The sequence below is a fragment of the Solea senegalensis genome, linkage group LG17 (assembly GCF_019176455.1).
Source record: "Solea senegalensis isolate Sse05_10M linkage group LG17, IFAPA_SoseM_1, whole genome shotgun sequence".
NCBI lineage: Eukaryota > Metazoa > Chordata > Actinopteri > Pleuronectiformes > Soleidae > Solea > Solea senegalensis.
This window is the reverse complement of record NC_058037.1, coordinates 7283428-7310733: the sequence shown is the minus strand read 5'-3', so window position 1 is coordinate 7310733 and position 27306 is coordinate 7283428. Positions and strand designations below refer to the sequence as shown.

General features: G+C 41.1%; 1 protein-coding gene across 2 annotated transcripts; it reads left to right on the top strand.

Moving 5' to 3' along the window:
- The first annotated feature begins 32 nt into the window (after positions 1 to 32).
- On the top strand, positions 33 to 27190 carry mapkbp1 (mitogen-activated protein kinase binding protein 1). 2 transcript variants are annotated; one of them, XM_044048364.1, is made up of 34 exons: positions 33 to 181; positions 1990 to 2124; positions 3985 to 4076; positions 5396 to 5458; positions 5580 to 5637; positions 7122 to 7292; positions 7383 to 7520; positions 9272 to 9454; positions 10125 to 10285; positions 10486 to 10675; positions 11732 to 11863; positions 11985 to 12175; positions 13247 to 13338; positions 13414 to 13539; positions 14627 to 14697; positions 16348 to 16469; positions 16553 to 16628; positions 16722 to 16833; positions 17023 to 17086; positions 17419 to 17529; positions 17627 to 17775; positions 18081 to 18118; positions 19139 to 19330; positions 19739 to 19884; positions 20016 to 20155; positions 20837 to 21043; positions 21360 to 21426; positions 22518 to 22622; positions 23164 to 23312; positions 23464 to 24105; positions 24208 to 24322; positions 24732 to 24820; positions 25711 to 25796; positions 26789 to 27190. In XM_044048364.1, exons 2-34 carry the CDS (start codon positions 2023 to 2025, stop codon positions 27026 to 27028), a joined length of 4620 nt encoding a protein of 1539 aa, XP_043904299.1. In that variant the 5' UTR covers positions 33 to 181; positions 1990 to 2022; the 3' UTR covers positions 27029 to 27190. The 2 variants fall into 2 exon arrangements, with proteins under 2 accessions (XP_043904299.1, XP_043904300.1); XM_044048365.1 differs by having other exon boundaries at positions 23161 to 23312; positions 24208 to 24301.
- Positions 27191 to 27306: the final 116 nt, after the last annotated feature.

Genomic DNA, 27306 nt, shown 5'->3' with positions numbered 1-27306 from the left:
AGAGAAATAACCGTATTAAGCGCTTGATTGGATGACACAGATGTGGGCGTGGCCTGGTGTGACAGGAAGAAGAAGCTAGGCGGAGCACGTGGACACTTGGAAGCAAACATCTTGAAGTAGTTACCATTGAAGTCATTGTGTTACGACCTGGCTGTGAAATGACTGAGCCACTTAACACGCTGTAAGTGTTTGGCCGCCCTTTAATGACACTGTCTGCTTTTACTGCACAAGGACTTAAGTGCCAGATGTAGGTTTTTATGCTATGATCGTTTTACTGATGATTCTCTGCCATTTCTCCAACCATCACTCAGTGAGTGTGAGATGTTTGATTTAATCTTGAATTAATCTTTAATGTTTATGGAAAACATGTGTTTTTTCAAGGTGGGATTATTTTTTATGTGTCTTTTTCCTTTTCAATTGTTTTACAGTTTGTGTTTCAAAACTGTTGCTGCCAACACAAGATGAACATTAAATTATTAATGAATTAAATAAATACATAAATAGGAGGAAATATAATGTTATTGTCACTAGTTTGCACACAATTACACTATTTTATAGATAACTTGATGCAGGTCTTTATTAGACGTAGACCGATTAATCGGTTGGGCCAATTAATCAGCCAATATTTGTATTTATGTATATTATTAATCAGTCAATGTCTATCATCTGTATGTGTGTGTGTGTCTGTTAGCCATCAAATCAAAGCTACTTTTAATTAATTTGATAATGTAAAAAGTCCTTTGACACTAAAGAGTCAGAGGTCCTCGATGACTTGAAAGAGATGTAAATGAGTCATCACAGATGATGAAAGGAACAACATGTTTGTCGAAACATCTATTAATTAAGGGATCTGCATCTGTTATGGATCACTTTGACAAGGCTTTGGAATGTAGGGAACATTGTACATCTGAGTGTAGAGCCTCTTGCAATGAAGAAGACAGTGTAGTAGAAATGTAAACTGCTCAGTCAGTTGAAGCCACAAAGTTCTCAGAAGGTTTTTTTTGTTTTAAATTACTCTTTTCATGCATTCAATATTAAGCTAAATACATTGAAAAATTACTGTGTGAAATATTTGCGTTTTAGTGCAGACATAAAATGTATAGAGACATTAGTGATGTTCAATAACTGAAGTATTTTTTTGTATTATATCTTATTAGATAGAGGGGAAAACGGCATCACTTATTGGCCCTGATCTCTAAAAACAGACATTGATAGACAAACCCTTAGCGGTTGTTATTTATTAGTTTATTTGACATTTATTTAATTCAGCTAGCCAAAAATTAGCCAAAAGGCTAGATTTCATTTGTAATCCTTAGTCCAATGTTGCAAGAGGCTTCGTGAAAAGCAAAACAAGTATAAAATGCAATAACCAGACTAAAATTGCAATTAACTTTGGTAAAATGTTCATTATTAATAGTTAACATGAGTGGTTTGTACGTTAGTATGAGCATGCTAGCGGTTGTGTACAAGCTAATATGAGGACAACATTAGTCAGCATAAATATGAGGTGTAATAACAGTTATTGAAATGTTACATTATAATTATGCACATTAGAGATAGCATAAGGCAGCTGTGCTAACTCAGTTAGCAGAGACAACAATACATCAAGAGCTGCTGTGGTGTCCACACACGCGCCGCTCAGCTTTGACAACAGTTTCCACAGCTCTCTTGTTTAATCCTATTACGCTAATTAGGTGCAACAGCAACAAAAGCAATCATTGATGTAATCACTGGGACCGAAGCCACTCCAGATTAAAGCACTGATGTCAGGCAGCAAAGTAAACAGCTGAGCGGCGCCTTCCAATCACTGACCCTTTAAAAACGCTGCGTAAAGACACAGTCAGTCCACTAGTGGAAACACAGGGACAGAGAAGACTCAGGAGATTAGTGTCCACATGTCCTTACACCAGCAGCAGCAGGATTGTTCAACTCTGTGAAACTCTGTGAAGCTCATCTCCAGTCAGGGTTTTTGTTGTGGTTGTTGTCCAGGTGTCCTGTCACAGAAGACAGTGAAAAGTCAACATGCCGGCCGAGGGCTTCACCATTAAAAATCGCCTCAGGAATTTGCTGCGTTCTCCTTCAGCCAAGCAGAAGAAGAGCGGGAGAGGAAACCTCACCAGCAAGGCAAGTATCCATGTCTCACTCTCAACACTTTCTGAGCGGAATAACCCATTCACTCTCATTTTGTAATGTGTTATAAAGTTTTATTTCAAAGTCTGATGGTTCATCAGTCTACCTTTTATAAGATTGTCCAAAAACATGTTGATGAATGACTTTCACAAGCACTTATGAATGAAAACTAACGATTGCAGTAACTCTGAAGTAATAGCATATAATAGAAAGTGACTTTTGTCACACACACACACACACACACACATTGGATTGCGTTTGGGATTGTTTGGTTTTCCGTTATTATTCCGTTGTTAGTTTTACAGCACAGACACAGGTACAGACTCAAACAGCTGCTTCATAAATCCCCCGCACAGACGGCGTGACCTCGCCAAGCTGACTGTCATGCCCTCTGATTGGCTGCAGGGTCAAACCTGATCTTTCACGTCTTCCTCTAACTACAGAGACGACAACGCCACCTATAATATGATTGACAGTGTGTGTCGCTTTCAAACAAGGACGTGTTTGTTTAGTAAATAAAGTTGCGCGGGACATTCTGACGAGTGTGTCTGTGCAGGTTTGGACAAGCCGACAAATGAAATGTCCAAATGTTTGAAATCATCACATTTAGTGAGACGAACGGTGAAATATAGTGTTTTTGGAGACACAACCACTCACTCATCAGTCATTCTATCACGTAAAATAACCAACAGTTTTATTAATAATACACATAAACTTATTTTTGGGACTGTCCAAAGTTTGAGCCGTACTGGGAAGGGATTGAGAAAGTAATAAAGGACATTTTAAATATTGATTTAGTTTCAGATATGCTCTCTTTCATCACAGGAGAGGTCTCTGACTCACCTGTTGAAGACAGACAGTATAAAGTATATGCTCCACATTTCTCTGGTGACAGCAAAGGAAAATTATTACCCCCCATTTTGGCTCGGACCTCTGCCACCTTCTGTACAACAATGGCGTAAAATAACAACAGAAAAAAGTCGTTTAAAAATGGTGTATTCAGATAGATGGTATCCTGTAATAGAACACAAAGTTTTGTTATTAATACATTTAGATTTTTATGAGCCCTTCAATTTTTCTTTTTAAGGACTGCATCCTATGCATATTAATAAATAACAACTTTTGGCTATGTTTCACTATATTTCACATGTGACTAAGAAAATCTTAGTTTTTATTGACAATTTAGACAAAGTGGGTCCAAAAATTAAAACACCTATAAAACAGATGGTAATATAATACAAATAATTGTTGTAAATAATTTACAACAAGGAAACGGGTTAAAATATTTATACAGGGAGGTATTTGGAAAGTTATACATGTTTACAGTTTTTATTTAAGAGATTAAACTGGGGAAGTGATTTTGAAATGTTTTAGCTTGTGAGTAAAATCTAAAATTTGCCATAAAGGATAATAACATTCATTTATTAATGAATTAATACAAGGTTATTATCCAGCGGTTTCAAAAACAACAAATTATGCCATCAAGGTCAAAATGATGGGAAGAGATTGCAGATATAAAATGTGAGTGTTGAAATCATTCATTCCAAAACATTTGTGGCTGTTTCACATTCAGAAAAACACACAAATGGAATGGCAAAATCCATCCATCTTCTCCTGCGTTACCCTCCACACGAGGGTCGCGGGGGACGCTGGTGCCGGAATGACAAAAAGAAACCTCAGTATCAGTAAGAAATGAAAATGTTGGTGGGTTACAGACAACAATCTATCCCTGTATTTGATTCATTTGTGACATCTGTACTGTATTTATTTAAACCAGCTCGACCTTCACTTCACGCAGGGAGGGAATTCTTTGAAATAAAATAAATGCTTCATCCCTGCTTTGTGTCTCTGCAGGTGACGCTGGAGAAAGTTCTGGGCATCACCACGTCAGGAAACAGCGGTTTAACGTGTCACCCCCGATCTGGACTGGTGGCCTACCCCGCCGGGTAAGAAAAGAGACCGAGAGGAACCTTTTATTTATCTTTATCTAAAAACGATGGCCTTTGACTTACATGTGTGTGTGTGTGTTATCTCAGAGGTTCTGAGGAGGAGAGTGTTTCTCATCCTCAGGAAGGTTTTCCTTTGACTCTCTCAGTGAGACACTCAACTATAGATCACTGTGTCTTACTCTCTCTGTGCAAACACTCACACTTTGTTGAACCAAAAAAGAAAAGAAAAAGATCAACAGAGAACAGAGAGATGTGGTGTCAGCTGGGATTTGACTGTAGATCCTGGGTGACGACTGGGGCCCTCAGAGCGACTGCGCTCTGCTTTAAAACAAACACGAGTGTGTCTCGCGAGGCTGTAACCGCTGAGAAACTGTGAACTGAGCCTCTTTTGTGTTGCTTTGAAATCCTTTCACTCAGCTTTGTTCATACTAAGAAGGTCAGTGGCTGAAAAAAAGGGGGGAGAATTACGCTTGTTTATGTAATTGCTGTGTCAAGGATTGTGTGTCTGAATGGGAGGAAGCAACATTTGCTTGTGTGTTTGTGTGTGCACGTATGTCATGTCTGTGCGTGTGTGTGTCTGTGTCCCCCTGCCGTTTAAATCTGTACAAACGTAGCCCGTGGCTTCAGTGACAGTTGCGGCATTGCTGTCCAACGCGGCGTATAGAGGAAGATTAGTTAACGCGAAATGACACCGTTCTTTTTACTGTAAATAAATAATGGCATAAAAAGGCGGATGCATCGCTCAGGGTTAGTAAATGATTGAATTGAATGTCATTAAACGCTTCATGAATAACTACTTCATCCTCACGTCTGCCTGTAAATTTGAATTCATCATCACAAGCGGCCGCTTAGATTATTATTAGTGTAAGGAGGGGAAACGGAGAGTGACATCTATCACAGAAGTGTGTAAATAACGTGATATATACCGTGTTAGTCCACGCTGGGCAATAATTCAATGACATTATTCTTCAGTTAGTGTCGCTTAAATGTTTATGCAAAGATACTCGGACAATGACTCTCAATTTTTCAATGAGTTGATATTTTATTGTGATATTATCAACATACACTATATACTGAAGCTGTAATGAAATGCATGTATGATTATGATCAGCTTTAAACAGTTCATAGAATAGTTGTGAGTTGAGTAAGTTGAACAGAGATGACTTGGCTCAGTCACTTCTGTGAACGAGTGAATGAATGAATGAATGAATGAATAATCCTTATCGGAGCGGACATCTGAGATTCACTGTTTCCCTCTCATGTGTCGTGTTTTGACACATTTCGTCATCCTTCTTATTTCATCCCCTCATGTGTAGGTGTGTGGTTGTCTTACTGAATCCCAGAAAGAACAGACAGCACCACATTATCAACACCTCCAGGTGAGTTACACGCACACAAACAAGCATTTACTCTGAGCAACGTCAAACTGTCGGGAGTCCCACTCGGCCAGAACCTGAGTGACACTGAGCTGTCTGTCGTCTGTCTCTGTCGCTGTCACAGGAAAGCCGTCACCGCTCTGTCCTTCTCCCCTGAAGGAAAGTACTTGGTCACAGGAGAGGTGAGTCTTCGGACGCGTCAGTCAGTCCCGTTCAAACACTGACGTCCTTACGTTATGCTGCTGCTGGTCGTGTGATTAAGTGTCATAGTCTTTGTGTAACTCAAGATCTCTGTGTGTTTTCCAGATAATTGTTTTGTTTTTTTTATCTGTGTGCAATCAAATGAAACAAATGGATCACTTTATCACCAATACTGTATCTGCTAATGATTATATACTCACACATTACAGCCCCCTCTAAACAGCTCCTCGCAGTGCAAGTGACTTATTCTGTAGCTTTACAGAATAAGTCACTTGCACTGCGAATGGACTCTTTTAAAGCCTCTTTTTTTTTTTGCCTCTTGAATTTGTGCCTGTTTTTGTAATTATTTGGACTTTGAATTTGGCAGTGAAACTATTTATTTTTGGTAAATATTACTGTAGGATTGGTGTCTGCAGTATCTCTGCTGCAGGATTTGATTCAAATTAGAATTCTTCCGCGTTGCAGTCATGAGCAGTTTGTGCAGGACTCTCAGGCCGTCCCTGTGTGTGTGTGTGTGTTAAATGTGATAATGTGCTGTGCAGTGTTTGCATTTTATTACGTGTCCCGACACACTGTTTAGTCGCAGCGAGCACAGCTACACAGCGCGCTATCTCAATCCCCACTCCCGGCCAATCAAAGGCAACGAATGACTTCTCCGTGGAAGTGGACGCGGCACGCGCGCCTGCCGTTACCATGACAGCAGAGACCAAAGTTCAAAGACCAGATAAACTGCGGACAAATGGCACATTTTATGAACTCAAATGTTAATGTGTCAGTGGGTATTTGAGTTAATGAACTGATACTGGCTTTGTGTTTGATTTTATATTTAACACATACTGTATCTTTACATTTACTGACCAGTCTTCCCCATGCAAATGCTGCTGTAACATTCATGTGTGAGGGATTTTGAAGCGTCTTCCTCGCTGCTGCACGTCTGTGATCAAAGCCGTGAGCGTCACAGCTCTGTTTGAGGATTTCCTGTCAGCCTAGGAAGAGGAGAGGGGTTTAAAATATTCCTGAGTCAACCATCTGATAAGAAACCAAACAATGGCTAATTTACACAAAAGCCAGTCTGACAGCAGACATCTTATTTCTGTCTGGTTATGGTGGATGCAGCTCTGCCGTGTTCTCCATGTTTCTGCATGCCTCTCCTCCTCTGCTCCTCCTCTCCTCTCCTCTCACCCATTAACTGACCTTCTGAAAGGTCGTTCCACCATATTAAAAAAGAGATTGCACAAATAGCCTGCTGACCTTTTGATCCTGAGAGAATAATGTGAGGGGGGTTGAAGGACAAGTAACTATGTACAGTGAGCAGCGGTCACAGGTCAGAGAGGATAATCTCATCGAGAGCTGGATAGACTGGAGTGACGAGTGACTGTGGTTAATAACAGTCTGCTCCAGTGGATTTTAAAGCATGGAGTCATGATCGTCTCTCACCTTCTCCGGTTTTTGTTTAATCCGCCAGAGTGGTCACCTCCCAGCCGTGAGGCTGTGGGACGTGGCAGAGCGCAGAGAAGTGGCGGCGCTGCAGGGGCACAAATATGGCGTCTCGTGCGTGGCCTTCTCCCCGAACGGCAAATACGTCGTCAGTGTGGGAAACCAGTACGACAAGATGGTCAACGTCTGGGCATGGAAGGTACGTCACACTCCAGAGCAGCTCCTCCAACGATGGCGTCACTGTTTTTTTTTCTTTACCAAACATGGCTGATGTTGATTTATTCTGCAGAAAGATTTCGTCGTTGCCGTCAACAAGGTGTCCAGCAAAGTGACGGGTGTGTCCTTCTCTGAGGACAGCTCCTACTTTGTGACTGTGGGGATCAGACATGTCAAGTTCTGGTATCTGGATCACTGCAAGGCCAGCAAGGTGATCTTTCAAATCTCTCATGATCGCGTCTCCATTTGACCTGCTGTATATCATGTTGCTTTATCTGTGTGTAAGAATTAGTGACGCCAAATGGTGAGATTGTAACTAACGGAGGACACTTTTGCTCACGCCTCCCTTTCTGTATCATGTCAGGAAACTACGGTGGCCAAAGAGGACGTTGTTTTTCTGTTGTGGTGTTAACTTTTGGCCTCTGTTAATCGAGACATTTGTCTTAAAACCTAAACAAAAGTCCCTTCAATTCAAACCATTGTCAATTGATGTCACCCAATGCTGATTAAGCTTATCTGCTTCGCACGACTCTCTGTGTATTTCTCAGTATGTTTAGATGTTGCACACAGGAAGTGATTTGTTTAATGTAGAGCTGGGCATAGATTAATTTTTTTAATCTAGATTAATCTCACTGCAATCTTGGAGTTAATCTAGATTAATCTAAATTAAAATGGCTCATTTGAATTCTTCTTCTGCTAAGTGGCGCTCCTCTGTTTTCATCACACCTAACATTAGGAGTAGGACAGAAAAAGTATATCAGAGTAAGATTGCTAGTAGTAGTAGGCAACTATCAGCAACTAATCAGCAAAACGTTGATAACGTTAGCTAAAGCTATACCGCGTGAAGTTAGTTTCAGGTTGGATATTCATTCAGACAGTTGTCGGACGCGACGGTTGTATATCCAACCTGAAACCATTTTCACCGTGGTAAATTACATAGACCGTTATAAAACAAAAAATGACAATAAATTACATAACGTAACGTTACCTACATCCGCGCTCAGCCAGGTCAGAGCCTTCTGGGCCAGGTATACATCCGCGCTAACATATCAAAGTGAAATTCATAGCTTGCTCACTATGTGGACCCAGGTCCCAGACCCAACTTTGAGAATAGATTAACGGCGATAATTTTCTTATCGCGCGATAAGAGTCTCGCGTTAACGCAGCACGTTAACGCCGTTAACGGCCCAGCACTAGTTTAATGTAAAAACAGAAAACATCAAAAATATGAAGAAGAGTGCACGGAAACAGTTACCAGTAGACAATTCTACTGGTAACTGTTTTTGACAGGATAAATGCTTCTTTTCCTGCTGCTGTATACACACAAATGCTCCTAGTCACATCTGATAGTATTGCTTGACAGAGCCAATGTTTAGAGGAAAGACACGACATTGTTTCTGTTCATGAAGACCAAACCGAGTCGGATTAACAACAAAAATCGCCAGAAGTAACAAAAGTCAAAACTAAAGAATTTAAATTTCGAGTGTTTATGCAGCCATACAAACATTCTTATAGCTAGTGTATTTAATTTCTGCCTCGTAATTACACCGTGGATGATTTAAGTCTAATTTTTGTGTGTTACATTTTCATCACTCGTCGTCTGTGGACTGATCTGTATCGGAGCCGCTCTGTTGCCAGTTGAAAAGTGATTTTTCCTGCCAAACGTTCTCCTGCCATACACAGAGTACAAATGTTTGGTTGCCTGAAGATTATATAAGCTAAAACAAAGCCATCACAGTAAAGTGGGCGTGAAGTGTTTTTTGTCACAGTTCCTGCTTCATTGCTCTTTGTTGAACTTCACAAACTTCACACATGCTTTGAGCCCAATCTCTGGCGTTTACTTCAAGTCTCGTTTGTCCTTTCTTTGTAAGCCAAAGGAAATGATTGAGGTTTCCTCATGTTGATGGACATTTAGTATTAACCACAGTGTGATCTAACCCTCGTCCCCCTCGTGGTTATTAGGCCAGCGCTCCTGTTCCTCTCCTGGGTCGCTCGGGGCTGCTCGGTGAGCTGAGGAACAACTTTTTCTGCGATGTTGCCTGTGGGCGGGGCTCTAAATATGACTCCACCTTCTGCATTACCTCCTCTGGCCTGCTGTGTGAGTTCAACAGCAAGAGGATGCTGGACAAGTGGGTGGACCTGCGGGTGAGTTTATTAGCATTTATTTGCAAGTTTGTTTTTCTGTTCCAAAATGGTTTCATATTGGAAAACTAAACATTCTAACTACTAATAGAAGTTTATCAGTCACAATAATTCAAATACCAAACCAATGTTATCAAGACCAGAAGTGGAGAAATTCATGGCATCCATTGACAAAAAGGGCTCCTGGCTTTTTATAAAACATGATTTATTCAGAGGACGTCTTCCTTTATTTCACTCATCTACATTGCCTTTATCAGTATTACATATTAACCTTTATTATTCCAGGACACCTGTTGGTTTATTTAATAAAGAGCTGCCATTGTTTTTGACTTAATTTAATAGAAGCAGGATTTCAAAATGAGGACAATGAAGGACAATAAGATATACGTATATACATATATACATAAATACATATATAGTTATTATAGTAAACTAATTAGGAATGAAGGATTGGGAAAATGTTTTTTGTTCTCCTGGAAGCTACATGATAGCAGTGGCTTGACTTTCCCTTCAAACTTTAAACTTAACGTTCCATCTACTCCTGATTATTACTGTACATGTCAGTTTTTTCTCTTTTGTATTTACTGTGTCATTACTGGGGACTGATTTCCCTGCTGTGCCGGCTGTAAAATGAGCCGCTGATCTCTCACCTCTACCGTGTGGTGTGTTGCAGACAAGCCTGGCCCAGTCTCTGTCTCTGTCGGAGGACATGATCTTCTGTGGCTGCGCTGATGGAACAGTGCGCGCCTTCAGACTCGCTGACCTGCAATTTGTCTGCACGCTGCCTCGGCCACACCCCCTCGGCACTGACGTCGCGGCTGTTACTGAGGCCAGGTGAGGAAGAGCTCAGGCAGTGATCCACTGCAGGATCAAATGCTCTCTATTTATAGAGCTTCCTGTCTCAAGTGGCGCTGTTCCGCAGCTCACAAAGCTCTTCTCAATTTCTTAGGGTTTAACATGTGTTGTTTAGGTTGTTAGAAAAGAAATCAGCCGCTGTTTCGTTCCATTATTTCATTCCAACTCTCTCCCATCAGCCACCTGTGCTCCACCAGGACAGACGCCCGTTATCCAGCAGCCATCGCACTTACCTATGACCCCATCAGCCACTGGCTCAGCTGTGTGTATAATGACCACAGCTTGTATGTGTGGGATGTGAAGGACGTCAGCAGAGTGGGGAAGTTGCACTCTGCCCTGTTCCACGCTGCTTGTGTCTGGGACCTGGAGGTAAACGTGAAAGAGGAAGTGAACGAAAAGGCTCTTTGAGTAGTGCGACATTTGTGGACGGCTGCTGGCTCAGAACCTCCGTGCTGGTCAATGACTGAGTTACTGATTCAGACGAAACTGAGGGATTCATCTATACTATCTTTGTGCCAAAGCAGAACACTCTTGGCAGTGCTGCGCGTGTGTGGGACACACTAATGGATATTTTGGAAATATTTAGCTGTTTGTGGTTAGAATTAGTGACATCTAATTTACAATTAACAGTTCCAATAGATACAGACGGATCAAAAACATGCAAATGTGGGGTATTAGTCATATTGTCCATAGTCCTGTGATGGACTGAGGACCTGTCCAGGGTGTGACCCCGCCTATCACCGTGTGTCTGCTGGGATTGGCACCAGCGCCCCCCGCGACCCTCATGTGGAGGAGAAAGTGGTAGAAGATGAATGGGTGGTTTATTCAGAGCTTTTTTTTTGTAAGCTTCAACTTGAAACCTGAAACGTCCTTCCATTTGTTCTTCTTTAGAAACATGGCGACGCAAGATAGAGGCGTCCATCAAACAAGCCCTTTACCCAAAGTACCTACCATTTAAAGCTACACTGATTGGTAGTTTATTCAGTTTCTGCCAATAAATCGTCCTAAATATTACACAACAGACGTAATCGATGAGTATGATAAGTTTCATTGTGTTTGACAGAAAAGACAGTTTAGGTTTGCTGATAATAGGCAGTGCCTATTTTTAGTAAAACTGCATTATTATAGTTCATAATTTATCCATCCGTCCATCCAACTTCTACCACTTTATCCTCCACATGAGGGTCATGGGGGGCGCTGGTGCCAATCCCAGTAGACATAGGGCAAAAGGCGGGGTACACCCTGGACAGGTCACCAGTCAATTTATGGTGTCTAATTTACCTAATCCCCAAATCTGCATGTTTTCGGACTGTGGGAGGAAACCAGACCAGGGAACCTGGAGAAAACCCAGTTTATCCTCTTCTGTAATTTACAGCCTCTTCCATAGATGAACACTAACTCATCTCCTCTCTTGTCATTCATCAGGTTTTCCCAGATGTTCCTGCAGAAATGGCGGCTGGTTTGTCATCAGGTGCGTTCCTCACTTGCTCAGCTGATAACACCATCAGACTGTGGCGCATGGAGGACCGGCCTGAGACGCCGAACGTCCTCAGCAGCGTGAGTTTGGCATCCCTATCTGTCTGCCCTCATGTCGTATAACTGAAAATAATGACATTATTAAATGTGTATTCTCCCTGTGCTGATGTAATGTCTCTGTACATAATTGCTTTGCGTGCAGGAGCTCCTGAATGTAATCTACATAGATGGAAGCACGGCTGCATTACTGGATCCTGAGTCATCTGTGACAAACGTTAGTGCAGATAAATCAGGAGATGGACAGACGTCAGAAAGCGGGACAGGCATCAGGACCATCTGTGTCAGCCCAGACGGTAAACACCTCGCGTCAGGAGACCGCAGTGGGATGCTGAGGTAGGACATGGTCGATTATTCTCAGAGTTTGAATGACAGGAAAAAAAAAATACACAAAAAGACGATACTACATTAAGTTATGTGAAATGACTTCGAATCTACACCACTTATGTCCCTGTTTGGACATGAATCACATCACAAGTAGTAATTGTGGATTTTTCCTAATTGGTCAACATTCTATAGCCATGTCTGTAAGCTTTGAGGTAAATAATTAAATGGGGATGGAAGGGACGAGGATGCAAACGGTGAAGTTGACATCACCACTCCTACAAAAAAACCCGAAGCCAGTACTGCTACCATAACCGCAGACGACACATTTGCACAAGCACACTTTGCATTACCCTAAATACGCGACGGTTTCTGAAAGCTGCACGTCAGAGTCGACATGTGGGTTTTACGGAAACAAATCTTTGTCACCAGAGAGGAAAGAGTTGGAAAAACACCTGCACATACAGTAGTTTCCATTTTCACTTCACCCCACAGAGTGGGAGTGAAGTATTGTTTTTAGTGGCTCTGTGTGTCTGTCTATTTGTTTGTTTGTGCTTCCACATTTGCACTTGCACTTGCCAATATGACCAACAGAGGCCACCAGAGGCTTGTTGCGCATGAATGGGCTGAAGTCTGCCATCTCTGATTGCCCTGTTTGTCCTGTTTTTGGACATTGAGACAAAGACTCAAATAAATGTTATTTTAAATGATGTTTTATACTGTTCAAATGTAAAATTTAACACGCAAAGTGTTTTTTCTCAATAAAACATTTTGTTTTTCTTTATTTTAAATTATTAATACACTATTTTAACATAAATAACTGCCAGATATTGAAAGTTATTCTGGAAAAATTGGCAAAATAACTTTTTTGTTCTGGCCCTTTTATGGTTAAAATAAGCTAAACATTCCAGACGGCCATTTTGAGGCTTAGATGTTAAAGGGTTAAAACTGACCTGGAAGTGTATACCTGCAAATTATCATAATGTTTAACATCTTGATCTTTATTCATTTTTAAGGCAAGCCAACCACTTGTACTCGATATGAACACCGTCACAAACTAACATCTGCATGTGTCTTGTGCAGAGTTCACGACCTCAGCCGCATGGAGGAGATTCTGAAAGTGGAGGCCCACGATGGTGAGATCCTCTGTCTGGACTACAGTAACCCAGAAACAGGTGCGTGCAAACACATGTGACATAGAGATCGCTTATTGTGCCATATTTAATCTTTAATTAAACGATCCCTCTCAGGTCTGAATCTGCTGGCCACAGCGAGCAGGGACCGTCTGATCCATGTGTTGGATGCTAAAGACGACTACAGTCTGGTGCAGACACTCGACGAGCACTCCTCGTCCATAACAGCCGCGCGCTTTGCTGGTGAGCCACTCGAGACTCTGTCAACATCTGACAGCTAATCTGTTCTTAATCCTCGCCTTTATCTCCACTCAATACCACACAAAGTCCCTCTTTAATTTTTGCTGGCAGCACAGTTTGTTTAAATAACACACAGCGACTCTTGCGTGTGTACTCAGGTGGAGCCTTGTTTGTGATGAGCCCTTTATGTTATGCACTGATGCACTTTATGTTCTCTGTCACAAAAACCACAGGTAACACTTTAATCACAGTAAGAGTACATTAATTAATGCTCTTATCAGCATTTATTTATATATTTAACGGTTTATTCTGCTAAGTAAAGGTATTAATTCATACATTATTCGATAATGGTTAAAGTTACTGTTAATGTTAGTAACTGACTAAAAATGACAATACAAGCTGTAAGTGACACTTCATTTATATACTAAATAATAATGACTTCACTCTTACTGTAAAGTGGGAAATGTTTAGTATCTGTCACAATGAGCATTAATATAGATTTCAATGGTTAATACATGGTACCTTTTGTTCATTCAAGGCTTATTTAGGATTCTTATTTCTTTTTTAAGTCTATGTTCAGCGATACATGACCCACTTTACAATCAGGGTCATAAGGAGCTTTAATAAAAGTTAACAAAGATGAATAAATGCGTATTAATAGTTAGGTAAAGCTTATTTACTACTCCCATAAACAGTTAACAGGTATTTCTGTGTTCACTGTCGATTTATAAACCCTTTAATGAATCCCCTAATTAACCTAATTCATTATTCAGTTAAAACATGAATTAACATTTAGTACATGATTATTAACTCGTGTCGTTATGTTACTGAAACACATCTGCATCAGTTACTGCCTCTGACGTGTTGTTTTTGGAAACCACACTCTCATGTCTAATACCTAAAGATAAAGATATATATATATGTATGTATATGTATATGTATATGTATATATATGTATATGTATATATATATATATATATATATATGTATATGTATGTGTATATGTGTATATATATATATATATATATATGTTTATATATGTGTGTGTAAATAGATCCATCATAGATCAATCATTTTCTTTGGTCCTCAGCCAATGAGAACAAGGTGAGGATGATCAGCTGTGGGGCAGACAAAAGCATCCATTTCCACACTGCACACAAGGTAAGACACACACAAAATACCAAATACAAGCTTATTGTGAAATCACTAACTAAATACGTGCTGTGTCATAAACCCAAACTAGAACTACACTAATGTTTTATACACCAAATAGAATATTTGATCACATTTTCACTTCATATAGAAGCAATAAAACAGTTTGAGGCCCTAGTCTGAATTTTAAAATCACTGTCTAATAATTTGTTTCTCTGGATTACCCCCCTACTTTCGCTGGAGAGGGACACTGCAAGAGGATTACATGATTACAGGCCGAATATACAGTATTATCCCATCTGAGAGAAAAACTGGACGCAGCAGCAAGGCCCTAAAAACATGAATGCAACATTATGAATAAATACCCAGCAGATGACAAGGACAAAAACAAAAAAACAACACAATGCCTAATACAAAACAGACAAAGATGGGCCTAAATCCAGGATCCAGACAAAAGTGTGCAGGTGGCATCATTCGTGCTAATTCAGCATATTAATTGTACAGAAAAAGGAGAGTTGTCATAGCAGCTATTCTTGGTTCATTTTCTTTTCTTTGCCGTTTTCTAGCTTTAAACCTTTAATTCTTTCCGTCGTGGCGTTACTAACTAACTCTGCACCAGCACAGCTGTAACACACTGCATGTCGCCTCTTTGTGAATACGACTCAAGGAGAGCAACAAAGGAGACTCTGTGCTGCATTCTTTCCTCTCTTTGTTTCTGTGTCACTGGGGCAGCTCTCTGTTTGATCAGACCAGCGTGCATTACAACACTCTTCCCAAAGTCAAGACACAATTCAGGTCGCCGCGTGTACGCGACACAGAAACAGCGTGTTAGTCTTGAGCAGAACCTCGTCCCGTTCATTCATTCGTTTCTTTTTGTGTTACAAACAGCGTGTTCTCTGCAAGACAGTGAACAGTGAACAGTCAGTGTTTCTAAGCTTTTTCCAATGACTCATGATTGCCTTCTGTTCGGAGGCACTAACACTGATTTTCTATTGTGTTCAAAAATAATATGACTTATTTTCTTTGCCGAGCACCGAAATCTTTATTGAGGCAGACGCCGAATGCTCCGTCTGTTTTCAAGCATGGCGTATGAAGCCATTTACAGATAATGATGTTTATTCAAACTGAGATCTGAATGCCAAAATTGTGCTTTTTCGCCAACTCCTCAAGAGCTGTCGCTGGTTTCCTGTCTCCACCCACTTCATTTCAGTGTGTAAGCTTTAGCGACATCTGTCAGTGAGACTGCAGATTGCAGCAAATGCAGGATGCCTTTCACTCAAGCGCATCAGGGAGCTACGGTGGCCCTCGCGTACCAGAAATGATCTTCTGTTGTTCCAAGCGTCTGTAAAATGATTTCTTATGCCCTCCACTCTTCTGCTCCATGATGTGATGTCCTGATCCTGCACAACAACTCATGCAAACCTGCTCAGTAGCTTATTTAATAAGACAGACAGACAGACAGTCAGACAGTCAGACAAACAGAACCTCCTTTGTGGACGTGATGACAGTTTATCGTTTCTGTTTTGCACGTACTGCGCAGATAGAGAAGATATAGCCGTAGGATGCAGTCACAGTGCTACAGTATGTGGTTTATGCAGCACCTTGTTATTTAACGCTAAAGCTACAGTGCAGCCTTGACACTTTTTCCTTTTTTTTTAGACTGACAGAGGAACAGAGTTCAGGCGCTCTCATCACACGGTGAGGAAGACCGCGCTGTACGACATGAGCGTCGACCCCACTTGCAACTACGCTGCTGTCGGCTGCCAAGACCGCTGCATCAGGTGAGTGTGTGCAGGCGTCTTACACTTTGACTTTGTTAAGAAAAACAAACATTTCTGAAGTTTCTTGTTTTTCCCGATTCCAGGATTTTCAACATCGGCAGCGGCAAACAGAAGAAGCTCTTCAAAGGCTCGCTGAGCGAAGACGGCAGTTTGCTCAGGGTAACATTTCTCTCTCCGGCGGCGTCCACGCTCTCGTTCATTTCCTGTGCACACAGATCATAAATAGAATGCTTCTGTGTTTGCTGTTGACAGGTGCAGATCGATCCCTCGGGTCAATATGTTGCCACGAGCTGCTCCGATAAAAGCATCAGTGTCTTTGACTTCTACACTGGAGAGTGTGTGGCCACAATGTTTGGACACTCTGGTAACAGAGCACTCACACACACACACACACACACACACACACACACCTTTATCTCACATACACATAATTCATGTAGCCACACTGAGCAGAGACTAAATGACACATTTATAGCAGTAGGCAACAGGATATATCACCCAGCATTGCCAAGGGCGATAAAATAACCAAACAGCCATCTTCTCTGTTTCGCAGACATTGTCACTGCGATGAAGTTCACAAACGACTGCAGGCATTTGATTTCGGTGTCAGGTGACAGGTGAGAAACTCCACTGTTGTTGTTGTGTGTAGTTTTACGAGACAATCCTGTGTTTAAAGGACTCTTATGATGTGACACCTTCCAAATTAGTAATGTAACTTTAAAGCAGGGCTATGATTATAAGATATCTAAACAGTAGTTTCAGTCTATCTACCCCTGCAGTGAAATATATATAATTTGGAATAAAATCAGGGTGGGAAATTGAAATTATCTACAGCTTATGCTGCTGCAGGAGGAAATGAGTGAGGAAATGTGTTTGCAGACAGTTTCCTCTATAGTCAAGCTGAAATGAAATGCTGAATATTTAATGCCTGGATGCTTTTATCTCGTAGCTGTATCTTTGTGTGGCGGCTGGCTCCAGAACTGACAATGAGCATGAGACAGAGGCTCTGTCAACTCAGACAAAACCCAAACACTCGGGCCACAAAGACCTCTGGTCTCAGGTGACGACACACGCCGACAACCAAAAACTGATCGTGTAATCACAGAGAGAAACTGTCTCATTTTTTGTTGTGCGACGCTGTGCCGGTGTTACTGCAGGCGGGAGGTGTACAGCGCGCCCACTCTGAGTGGTTTGTCCTCGGACAGTGACCGCGAGCACGAGGGGGAGGATGGAGCGGAGAGCACCGACCCCGACGACAACGCGAGCACTGCTTCCTCTGACGGCAGCCATGGAGAGGAAGACTCAGGTGACGTAAAGTTTTTCTTGAAAGATTTCTTGAGGCGTCTTCCGTGATGACTCAATGAAGGAATGAGAATCTACCCAGACAATAATTAAAGCAAAATGTTTGCAAGCATCCGGCCTGTCGCAGTGTCCTTGACCTTTAACCTCTGAGCAAAGGGCAATATAATATAATAATAATAATATAATATAATATAATAAAATATATAATAATTATAAAAATCAATCCAGACATCAAAGATACATCTATAATAATAATTAATATGATTCTTTTTACAACTTGAATAAACATTCTGCTCCTTCATTCACCAGGAGACTCAGATGAAGCACAGGACTGGGGTCTGAACAAGGTATGTTGTTACATTCAAAAACATTCTTCATCTTCAACAACAGAATTGTGACATTTATTTGCATATTTCATTAAAAATGTCCTGCTTAATAAGTAGTAGTTTTACTGTAGTTTTTTTTTTACTGTAGTAGTTTTACTGTTTACGTCGTTTGTGCAGTGCTTTCTAAATCTTTTTAAATCACATGTTGTTTTTTTTACATGTGTTTTTCAAAGAATTATGCAAAATTCACAAAATACACTGTTTTTCCTTTATTGATGTTCGTAAAAAACAAACAAAGGGAACTTTGAACTATGACATATTTCCAAATTTCACAAATTCAATACGATTTTGTACATTTTTCAGTAGTTTTTGCTCAATTTTGTTTATATATTTAGATTCAGATCAGATTGCCTATAGGTTGAGCTGGAAAAAAGGATATAATGCACTCTATATTACACATTCTTATAGCTCTGTAGATATGTGTTAACATAGAAATGGGGACAAAAGCAGCCTAAATGCTTTGTGTTCTAAGAAAAAAAAAGTAAATAATCATAAAACGTTATCTGTTTTTATCAAATTAATTGTAACTGCCATTTTGGCCTTAACTGATGAGGCCTGTGTTGTGTTTCTAATTAACTGTGGTTATTTGCAAACACTAATCATATTTATTGGGCATCGTTTAATATATTTAAAATAAATGTTCTTCCAAAGAATACATGTTTTTGATGTGTTTGCTAAAAAGAAGAATATCTCTGAGGCCCATCCTTGGGCACTATAAGAAGCACTGCATTAGAGGGACTGAAGTAGCTTAAGGATCTCAGGCTTATATCCACCAAACATGAGATTAAATCCTCTGTAATGTGCTGGAGGTGGGGGCTGAGTCTTAAAAGTGATTTTGGAAATCTCTCTTAAATACACAGGGGGAAAAATGAGGACACCAAAAATGACACCGCACAAGCTGACATACATTGACCCTTTATTGTCATTTCCAGAACAGAAATAAAGTAAAGTTTTGGGTTTACTGTTTTTAATTCTGTGCAGCACGGAGTCGTCGACCAGGTCATCCCCGACACGGCGAGGCGTCCTCGGAGGCGCTGGTCTCATCGTATGGGCTCCCTGAAGATTAAATCCATGCTGGACCTGAGGCAACTGGAGACCTTTGCTCACAAGAATAATCCTCCTCATGACAGACAGACACAGAGACCGAGCTCGTCCAGTCTGCAGGAACTGCTGGTACGCAACCAAGTGGCAAGCGGCCAGTGCCGTGTTAGGGTTTTTAGCAGCTGGATGTTCAGACGTGGCACCTGCAGCCTGGCTCCTATTCAACGGCACCAGCTGTCAGTCACACTTTAACATCATTATCCTAACTGACATTGTGTGCTAGAAGACTCAAAACTAGTGATTGAGATAATTAACACCTCAGAAAATGTTTAGCAAGTGAGAAGTAGGCTCAGATTCCCTTAGACTTCCTGGATTAGTTCTTTCTGCAACCTGAGGAGACGCCCCCTGGTGGCTATTCCTATGTGATTCACTATAAAAAATGGACTCCATTAATTTTTTTTTATGTATGCTCCATGGTTATAACAGTATATGTAAGTGATTGCACTGCTTCACAAAGTCACTCATGCTCATTCTGTGCAGCAGCAGTTGGACGAAAGCTCCCAGAGACATCAGCCCCGGTCACAGGCAGACATGCTGTCCTCGCATCCATCCAAGGGCATCATGGGACATGACGGAGCTGCGACGTTCCCCGAGGACAACGAGGACAATACAAGTCTGCGGGGCAGGTAAACCTCCGCCTTTCATCACAGTGACCGTGAAAGAGAAAGAAAAAAGTGCCTTTCTATTCTTAGTTTATGTCCCGCCCTTCACTCCCTCCATTGTTTCCAACTCTCTTCTGTGTGTTTTCACCCGTCAGCGACTCCACGGTGAAGGAGCATTACTGCAGGATGCAAAGACGAGGCCCGTGCAGCGAGAGCCAGGACAGCAACAGCCCGGACAGTGGCTGCGTCCTGGAATATGAGGGCACGGAGTCCAGTCTGGACCAGGTGTTTGAGGGTGAGGAAGACAGAAAGAAACACACCAAAAAAAGAAAGAAAATGTACTTCTATGCTTTAATCAGTGCACCTTAAACATACACGAGACATTTAAGGTACTTTGAAACCGCACAGTACCAACAAATAAATGAAAACATCTTTATCCATATAATAATGCTTACATTTTGCACCTCCTAGTGGTCACATCAGAGAAGACACAAACTTCACCAGGATTATACAGTTTCTTCAAACTAAAAGAACTACTTTACCTTCAGATTATTATAACTCTGTTAATTTAAGGTGATGAAACCACACTATGATTCACACGTCGTGGTTGCAGGTAGAGCAGAGGAATTTAAAAATAGAGATTAAAGTCCCATTTGGTCTGTATTTTTTATTTATTTTTTAATCTGCTTACATTTCTGTTTCAAGTCATCAAGACATCGTCCCCTCAAAAAGACTAAAGTGCACATAGAAGCCACAGTACGTCTTCTACTCACACTATAGCCGAAACCTTCTCAGTGGGATTTGACCACACAGAGGCAGAGAGAGATTATTTTCTCTCATTTTTCAGACCTGATGGAATATATCACATAATAGCCTAATGCCACGTACAGTGAGTCCCAGTGTTCTCTCTGGTCATTTGTGAGGGATTATCTGGAGAAACAGTCCATTGCACACGTTCTTTTCCTTTGCCTTTCAGATTCTGCTGACGTGGATTTCCTGAGCCAGGACAGTTCCGATGAAGACGGGGGGGAGGAGGAGGAGGAGGAGGAGGAGGAAGTGAGAAAAAAGGCAGAAGTGACGAGCATCGACGAGGCGCTGAGGACTGTGGCGTTTACCGCCGATCACAGAAAGGAAGACTTCCTCAAGCAGAACTTTGAGATGCTGGCAGAGAGCGGCAGCACAGGTCAGACAAGTCATAGACATAATGCGTTCCTTTGCCCCTTTCACAATGATAATGCCTAACCCTAAAACCTATGTCTAATTCAAACCCCCACAATGAAACCAAGTGCAAACCCTGAAAAAGACCCACAAATGTCCTCACACAGATGCTGATGAAACGAAACGGGCGCTCACAGCTACAAAAACACACACGCACCAAATATTGATTGTCTCAAAGTTTCTCTTGTTGTGTAGCTTTTGGTTTTTCTCCTCTCTGGGCATCATCGCTCTCTCAACTGTCTCCAACTTTTTCTCCTCTATTGCCGACTGTCTGTCCACAGCTGAGCAGAGCCGAATCCCGAGGCTCAGTATGTCTTCACGCTTCCGAGCCAGAGGATGCAATAACAGGTACTGCTGACCGCTCCAGATCATGTACTCACAGCTATAATTACCAATCTGTGTGGACTTATTCACACTGCTCTGCTAAACCATCTGTAAAGACTATATTTCATTTTTGTCATTCTGAGAGGGAGAACATTGTTATTATCTTTATATACCTATAATATGTATTCAATGGAAGGAAACACGTTTTATAAAAGTCATACCTACTCACCTACTTACTTACCTTCCTACCTTTCTTCCTACCTAGCCAGCTACCTACCTACTTGCCTTCCATGTGTACGACTGCAGGGTGATTTTTTTGTTTGAAGAAATATTTCAATATTTTCTGGATATTCGCTTATTCACTTTCCTGCCTAAAGTGAGATGAGGACATTTCTTCAGTAGAATCATTTATAGTCATGAAGTGTGTTCATCATTGCAGAACCAGGGACATCAGCTAGTGTGGCTTTGTTCATCCACCCACAACTCACTCACTGGCAGCAGCTTCTATCCAACAAATTATCCAATTCGTAAAACTTAGTCAAACATCCAATTATCTTTTTTTTTACACTTTGCATATTGTGCAAATAAAATAATCAAGATGTATTGTGATACTGAACTTAAGGTGATTTTGTGCAAGCTGACTGCTGGCATAGATTTAGTGATGGATAATATCTTTCCTTTTAAACCAACTCTTTATCCATCTAGTTGCACTGATCTCTGAATATTTTATTTAATACAATGTGAATCAGAACCACCCGTATGTGTGCAAACATACAAGAAATGTGTGTTCTTATGCATTAAAAAGAAACAAAACAACAAAACCAAATAATTAAATTAAATGTAAAACACATTTGCTGAGCTCAGTTTAACCACAGTTGGTTGCCAGTCAATATTTATTGTGCTCATTCATTTGGTAAGTTTTATACGCCGGTAAATCCAAAACGAAGGATTGCAAATACTGAAATGCCAAGATAACACATTTGAAAGCGATGATGTGAGCGGTGTAATGACATAGAGATAACGCATCAAGTGTCTCTTTCTGTCGAGACTCACACTGTGTATTTTACTCATCTGCTCCTCTAACCTGGTGTTGACTTCTCTCTGTGTCGGGGCAGCGCCTCCATTAAACAGTGTCCAGTGTCAAAGGTGCAGCCCATGATGGACGATAACCACAGCGGAAACGGAGAGGACAAGTCCTCGGACAGGATCGAAGGACCAGAGTAAGACCAGATTAGGATTCATATATCAAATAATTGTTGTAAATCATTGTTTGGTGTACAGAGCATGAGTGTAGTCAGTAAGCTATGACATAGACCAGGCCTTATATTCCCAAGCAGTTTAATGTGGACCCGATTTTTACAGATGGCAACACACACATAACAATTCTAACTTTTTACTGCTATTTTTGTCATTTCTATTATAATTATTACATAAATATTATTTTGAATAAACCAACATCATCGTATGCCCGTGTTGGGGAAAAAAAAGCTGGAAATAATTCTGCAAATTAATTGGTTGACCCCAAGAATACCTCTGTGACCCATCTGTTGGTGCCGTTCCTGGGAATGATGGAGACAACAGTGACGTTTCACATGTGTCGTGCTGTCATTTACAGACTGGATATGGTTTAACGCCTCTCAAACAATCACATACGTGCAAATAAACGAGAAGAAACGCCTCAAGTGAATTATCTTTGCCATGTTGTGTCTGTTGAGGGATTTTTGTGAAGTGATCTTAAAGAGGAGGTGTTTGTCCCAGCAGGGTTGAGAAGGACGGTTCTCCTGTCCTTAGAGCCAAGAGGACGTCAAGGTCCCACCTATGGAGACTGTCCAGCCCTCCATTCACAGTTCATTTGGACAGAACCACATGCTTGATGAAATCCAAGTCTGTGCAGGACCTGTCCTCAGACCGTATGTTTCAGCATCTTTGAGTCCATAAATATGTTGTCAATTTAAGTAAAATGAGTTAGTTTAGCTTTAGATAATGATTGATTATTATATAATGTGCCTTTTTTTCTCAATGCAAAACTGATTAAGCTCCACTTTGTCATCTTTTCTCCAGCTCTTTGTTCACCTGTGCCCTCTAGTGACCGGAAAGAGTTCCACAAGAGACCTCAGCATCTTTTCCTGGCTCATGACTCTTCCGTGCCGTCCTTCCACTTTTCCTCACCCTCCTCTGGCTCACCACAGTCTCCCCCCTCCCCGTTGCCTTGGGAGTGCCCCAAACTCAAGCTGCATCACTCCTACATGAACCCCACGGCCAGCTCCATGGCCAAAAGCAGCCGCTCCTCCGTGGGAGAAGGTGTTCAGACTCCACCTTCTTCTCCCCTCTTCTCTAAGAGGAGAAGGTCATCCGGGGAGCTGGAGATGGAGACCCCACTGTTGGCTTCTTCTCCAGTCACTGCTTTCCCCCCTCCTGTCTCTGCTTCATCATCATCATCATCATCTGTCTTGCTGTCTCCATCAAAAAGCCCCTCTCCTTCCTCTCCTTCCTCTCCTTCCTCTCCCCATCGTACAGCTACAGCTTCACCCACTCCTTTTACCCAGAACATTCCACCCTCTCGCATCCCGCTTCCCAGGCATCCTCTCAGCCCGCGACGCAGCCTCTGCCTGGAGGTGAAACCAAACTGTGGGTCTCGGGGCCTGACGAGATCTTCTACACCTACACCAGAGCCTCAGTGTGACATCCCATCACACAAACAAGGTGAGACAGACTGTAATGAACCATATATACTATACACGTACAGTTGTGGAATTAAATTCCAGGAATTAAAGACGCGTGCTGCCTTGTGTTTGTCGTTTTCAGTCACGGGTAGACATCTGTCTTTATGTTTGGATTCATCTTTTCAAAGTTCACTGCCAGTGATGCAGAGGAGAGACAGAGGCTCCGTCTCTAAGAGGTACATCACTTGCTCTTCACGGTAAAAACAGTAGTGCTGATAAATATTGGTCTGACAGTGCTTTCAGATATAGACAAATGTTTGTTTTACATCAGGACAGACTGAGGGAACAGTAAAGTTGCTGATAGTATTGCTTGACAGTTGAAGGACGCAGCACACAAAACCTTCACAGAAACAAACAGAAGCAGCATAACAAAAGTTGTGCACTGCAGCTTTAATTACACGTGTTGGTGAGTTTTGGACAGATTTAGTTTTTGCGACCGGTTAAACCTCCTCTAAGAACAAGAAGTATTAAGGTCAGCTGAGCTTTATTTAACCACCTTATGCAGGAGTGTTGCTGAATTAAGAACGTTTCATAGATGTAACTTCCTAAATTAATACACATCAGAATTTACTTGATACTAAAACTAAGGCAAATGTTTTTTCTCAGTCCCAGCAAACCAGTACAGCATGATGGAGCTGAAGAGCGCCCTCTGGTGTCTGAAAGGGTCCACATGGCGAGCACTGAGCCCGAACCAGGTCTGTCAGACACAGAACCCTTCTATTAACCTGTCCTCTTCATCACTGCATCTCCTCACACTGATCATTATTTGTCCGTCTGTATGTGAGTTATGCCCCCATGTTTATCTTGGTGTCCTCCCGCTGTCAGTAGTGTAAGCACAATGAAGACGATGATGCTTTTCGGTGTGTTTATCCCTCATGTCTCCCGTCTTTGAAGGTCAAATATATCGTTCTTTTTGCCACCATTCAACAAATCAAACATGAAAAGCTTTGAAATTTGACATTTGAAATGTGAAACATAACATTTGGGAAGTGCTGTCCTTTATCTGACTCAGAAAACCTGTCTCTATGCTACCTTGTGATGATAATACAGTGATAACCTTTTATTTAAAATCTTCTTGTGACATAGAGCGGCTTTTCCACAATATAAATCATTACAAGAGCAAACAGGGGCTAATTTTACTGCCATTTCTGTAGCACCACTATATTATTTTGAACAGGTGAACCAAACATTTCCAAGAGATTGATGTTTTATTTAGAATATATAAACATAAATCCAGGTAAATCAAGGCCAAACTAGTCTCTGGAAATGACTGATATATATACTATATAGCTCCAGTTAATTGTTTTTTTCCACATTACTCAGTAAACTATTAGTGTTATAATGCTGCACGTGGATGGATGCCTTCATCCTGCTGTTCGTGCCTCTTCACCCGCTGTGAAGTGAACAGACCTGCCTCACAAAGACGACTCGTTGTCATTTCATTTCAGTTTGAAAACACAGTAGCCACTAATGCCATTAAGTGCTCTCTGCCTCCTTGTGTTGTCGTGTTATTTGTTTGCGCTGTGATTTGCCTCATGCAGTGCTACACTTGAAAGAGTCATTATCTCTGTGTGTCTCTCTGCAGAATACGGCATCACCTTGGAAACTTGCAGGCAGACAGTTACTGAGCTTCACCACCGTCTGAGGAAAACCATCATGCTCTACACTACGGTCAGTGAGTGTGTTTCCATCCAAGTGTGTGTGTGTGTGGGAACAAGATGAGAGGAAGACAATGAAGATAAAGAGATGATAACTTGAGACTATTTGACAAGTGAAGAATAAAGTTAAAATCAGATGCTGCTGTTTTAATTCACATTCTATTACAAAGTTGGATTAAATTAGATTTTTTCAGACTTAACTCATAAAACTTGACAGAAACACAGTAAAGAGCAGTGTAGGGCTTTTACTGTATTTTCTGTGAAGGAAGTGACTTGGACCTTGACTTGCTGTCAATATTACAATCTCAACATTCTCTGTTGAAACTTGTATCTCAGATCCACTGTCTGTTGATCGAATAACACATTTATCTCAGGAAATTAGTAAAAAGAAAAAGAAAAATGTATATTTCTTTGGGTGAAGTGGCCCTTAAATAACGGCATATACATGTGTATAGATAGATAATATTTTATTCTCAGCAGGAATCCACAATAATTAGACCACAATTTTCGCATAGGCTTAAAATGATTATTATTGATTATTTTCACAACTGCTCAAACATATGTAAATAAAAGAAGTGCTGCTTCCCTCTATTACAAATGCAGTAATTTGCTGCTTTTCTTTTTGATGTACATGGCAGCAAAATATCTATAGATTATTCACTGGATTCCTCATGAAGTAATAAATAAAAAATGGCCATCACGAGTTACAAAAGTCTGTGATAGATGTCTTGTTTGTTTCATTAATAATTCAACCCCCAAAGATATATATAGAAGCAGCACATTATCATAACTGAAAACTGGAACCGCAGTGTATTCATAGTATATACGGTTATAAAGATTTCTGCTGCTCAATGAACTGAGCATGGTTTCACTTTTTGGATTATTTGATGAAAAATGAAGGAAAATAAAGGTTATCTGAGTATTTTTGTATTTTATTATTTCAGTGAAACGCGTGTAGTTTCATCTGTAACATGATAAACATATCTGTGTGTCTGTCTGCTCCAGGTCCTACAGTGTGACCAGCAGCTCAGCGAGGATCAGCCACTGATGAGGTCACTTCTCTCCGATGCCCTGCTCACGGTCAAGACTGAGCTCGACTCTCTGCTGCCCCCTACCTCACAGTGTGAGACATCACCGGTGGAGCAGGCGGCGAAAGGCGAGGGAGACAAGGCCCTGGCTCTGCTGGAGCAGTACGCCGAGCTGCTGCTGAAGTCTGTGGAGAAGAGGCTCGAGAACAAGACCTGACTTTTCCTCTGCACGCGCGACACAGGCAGGACTCAGACACATGAACAGCAGCACTGTCGTTTGTACAGAGATGTTTAGAAACTGTAAAGAAACAGATGAGATTTTATTATAAAGATGTATAACTGGAATAATACTGAGTAAAAATGTTGCCTTACCTTTCAAGCCGGTATTGATAGTTTTGTCTTTATTTTCCACTTAAAAAAAAAAAGAATAATCTTCAAACAATACTATGAGCAGAGATGATGAAGTCACATGAAAAGCACAAAAACTAGCTGTAG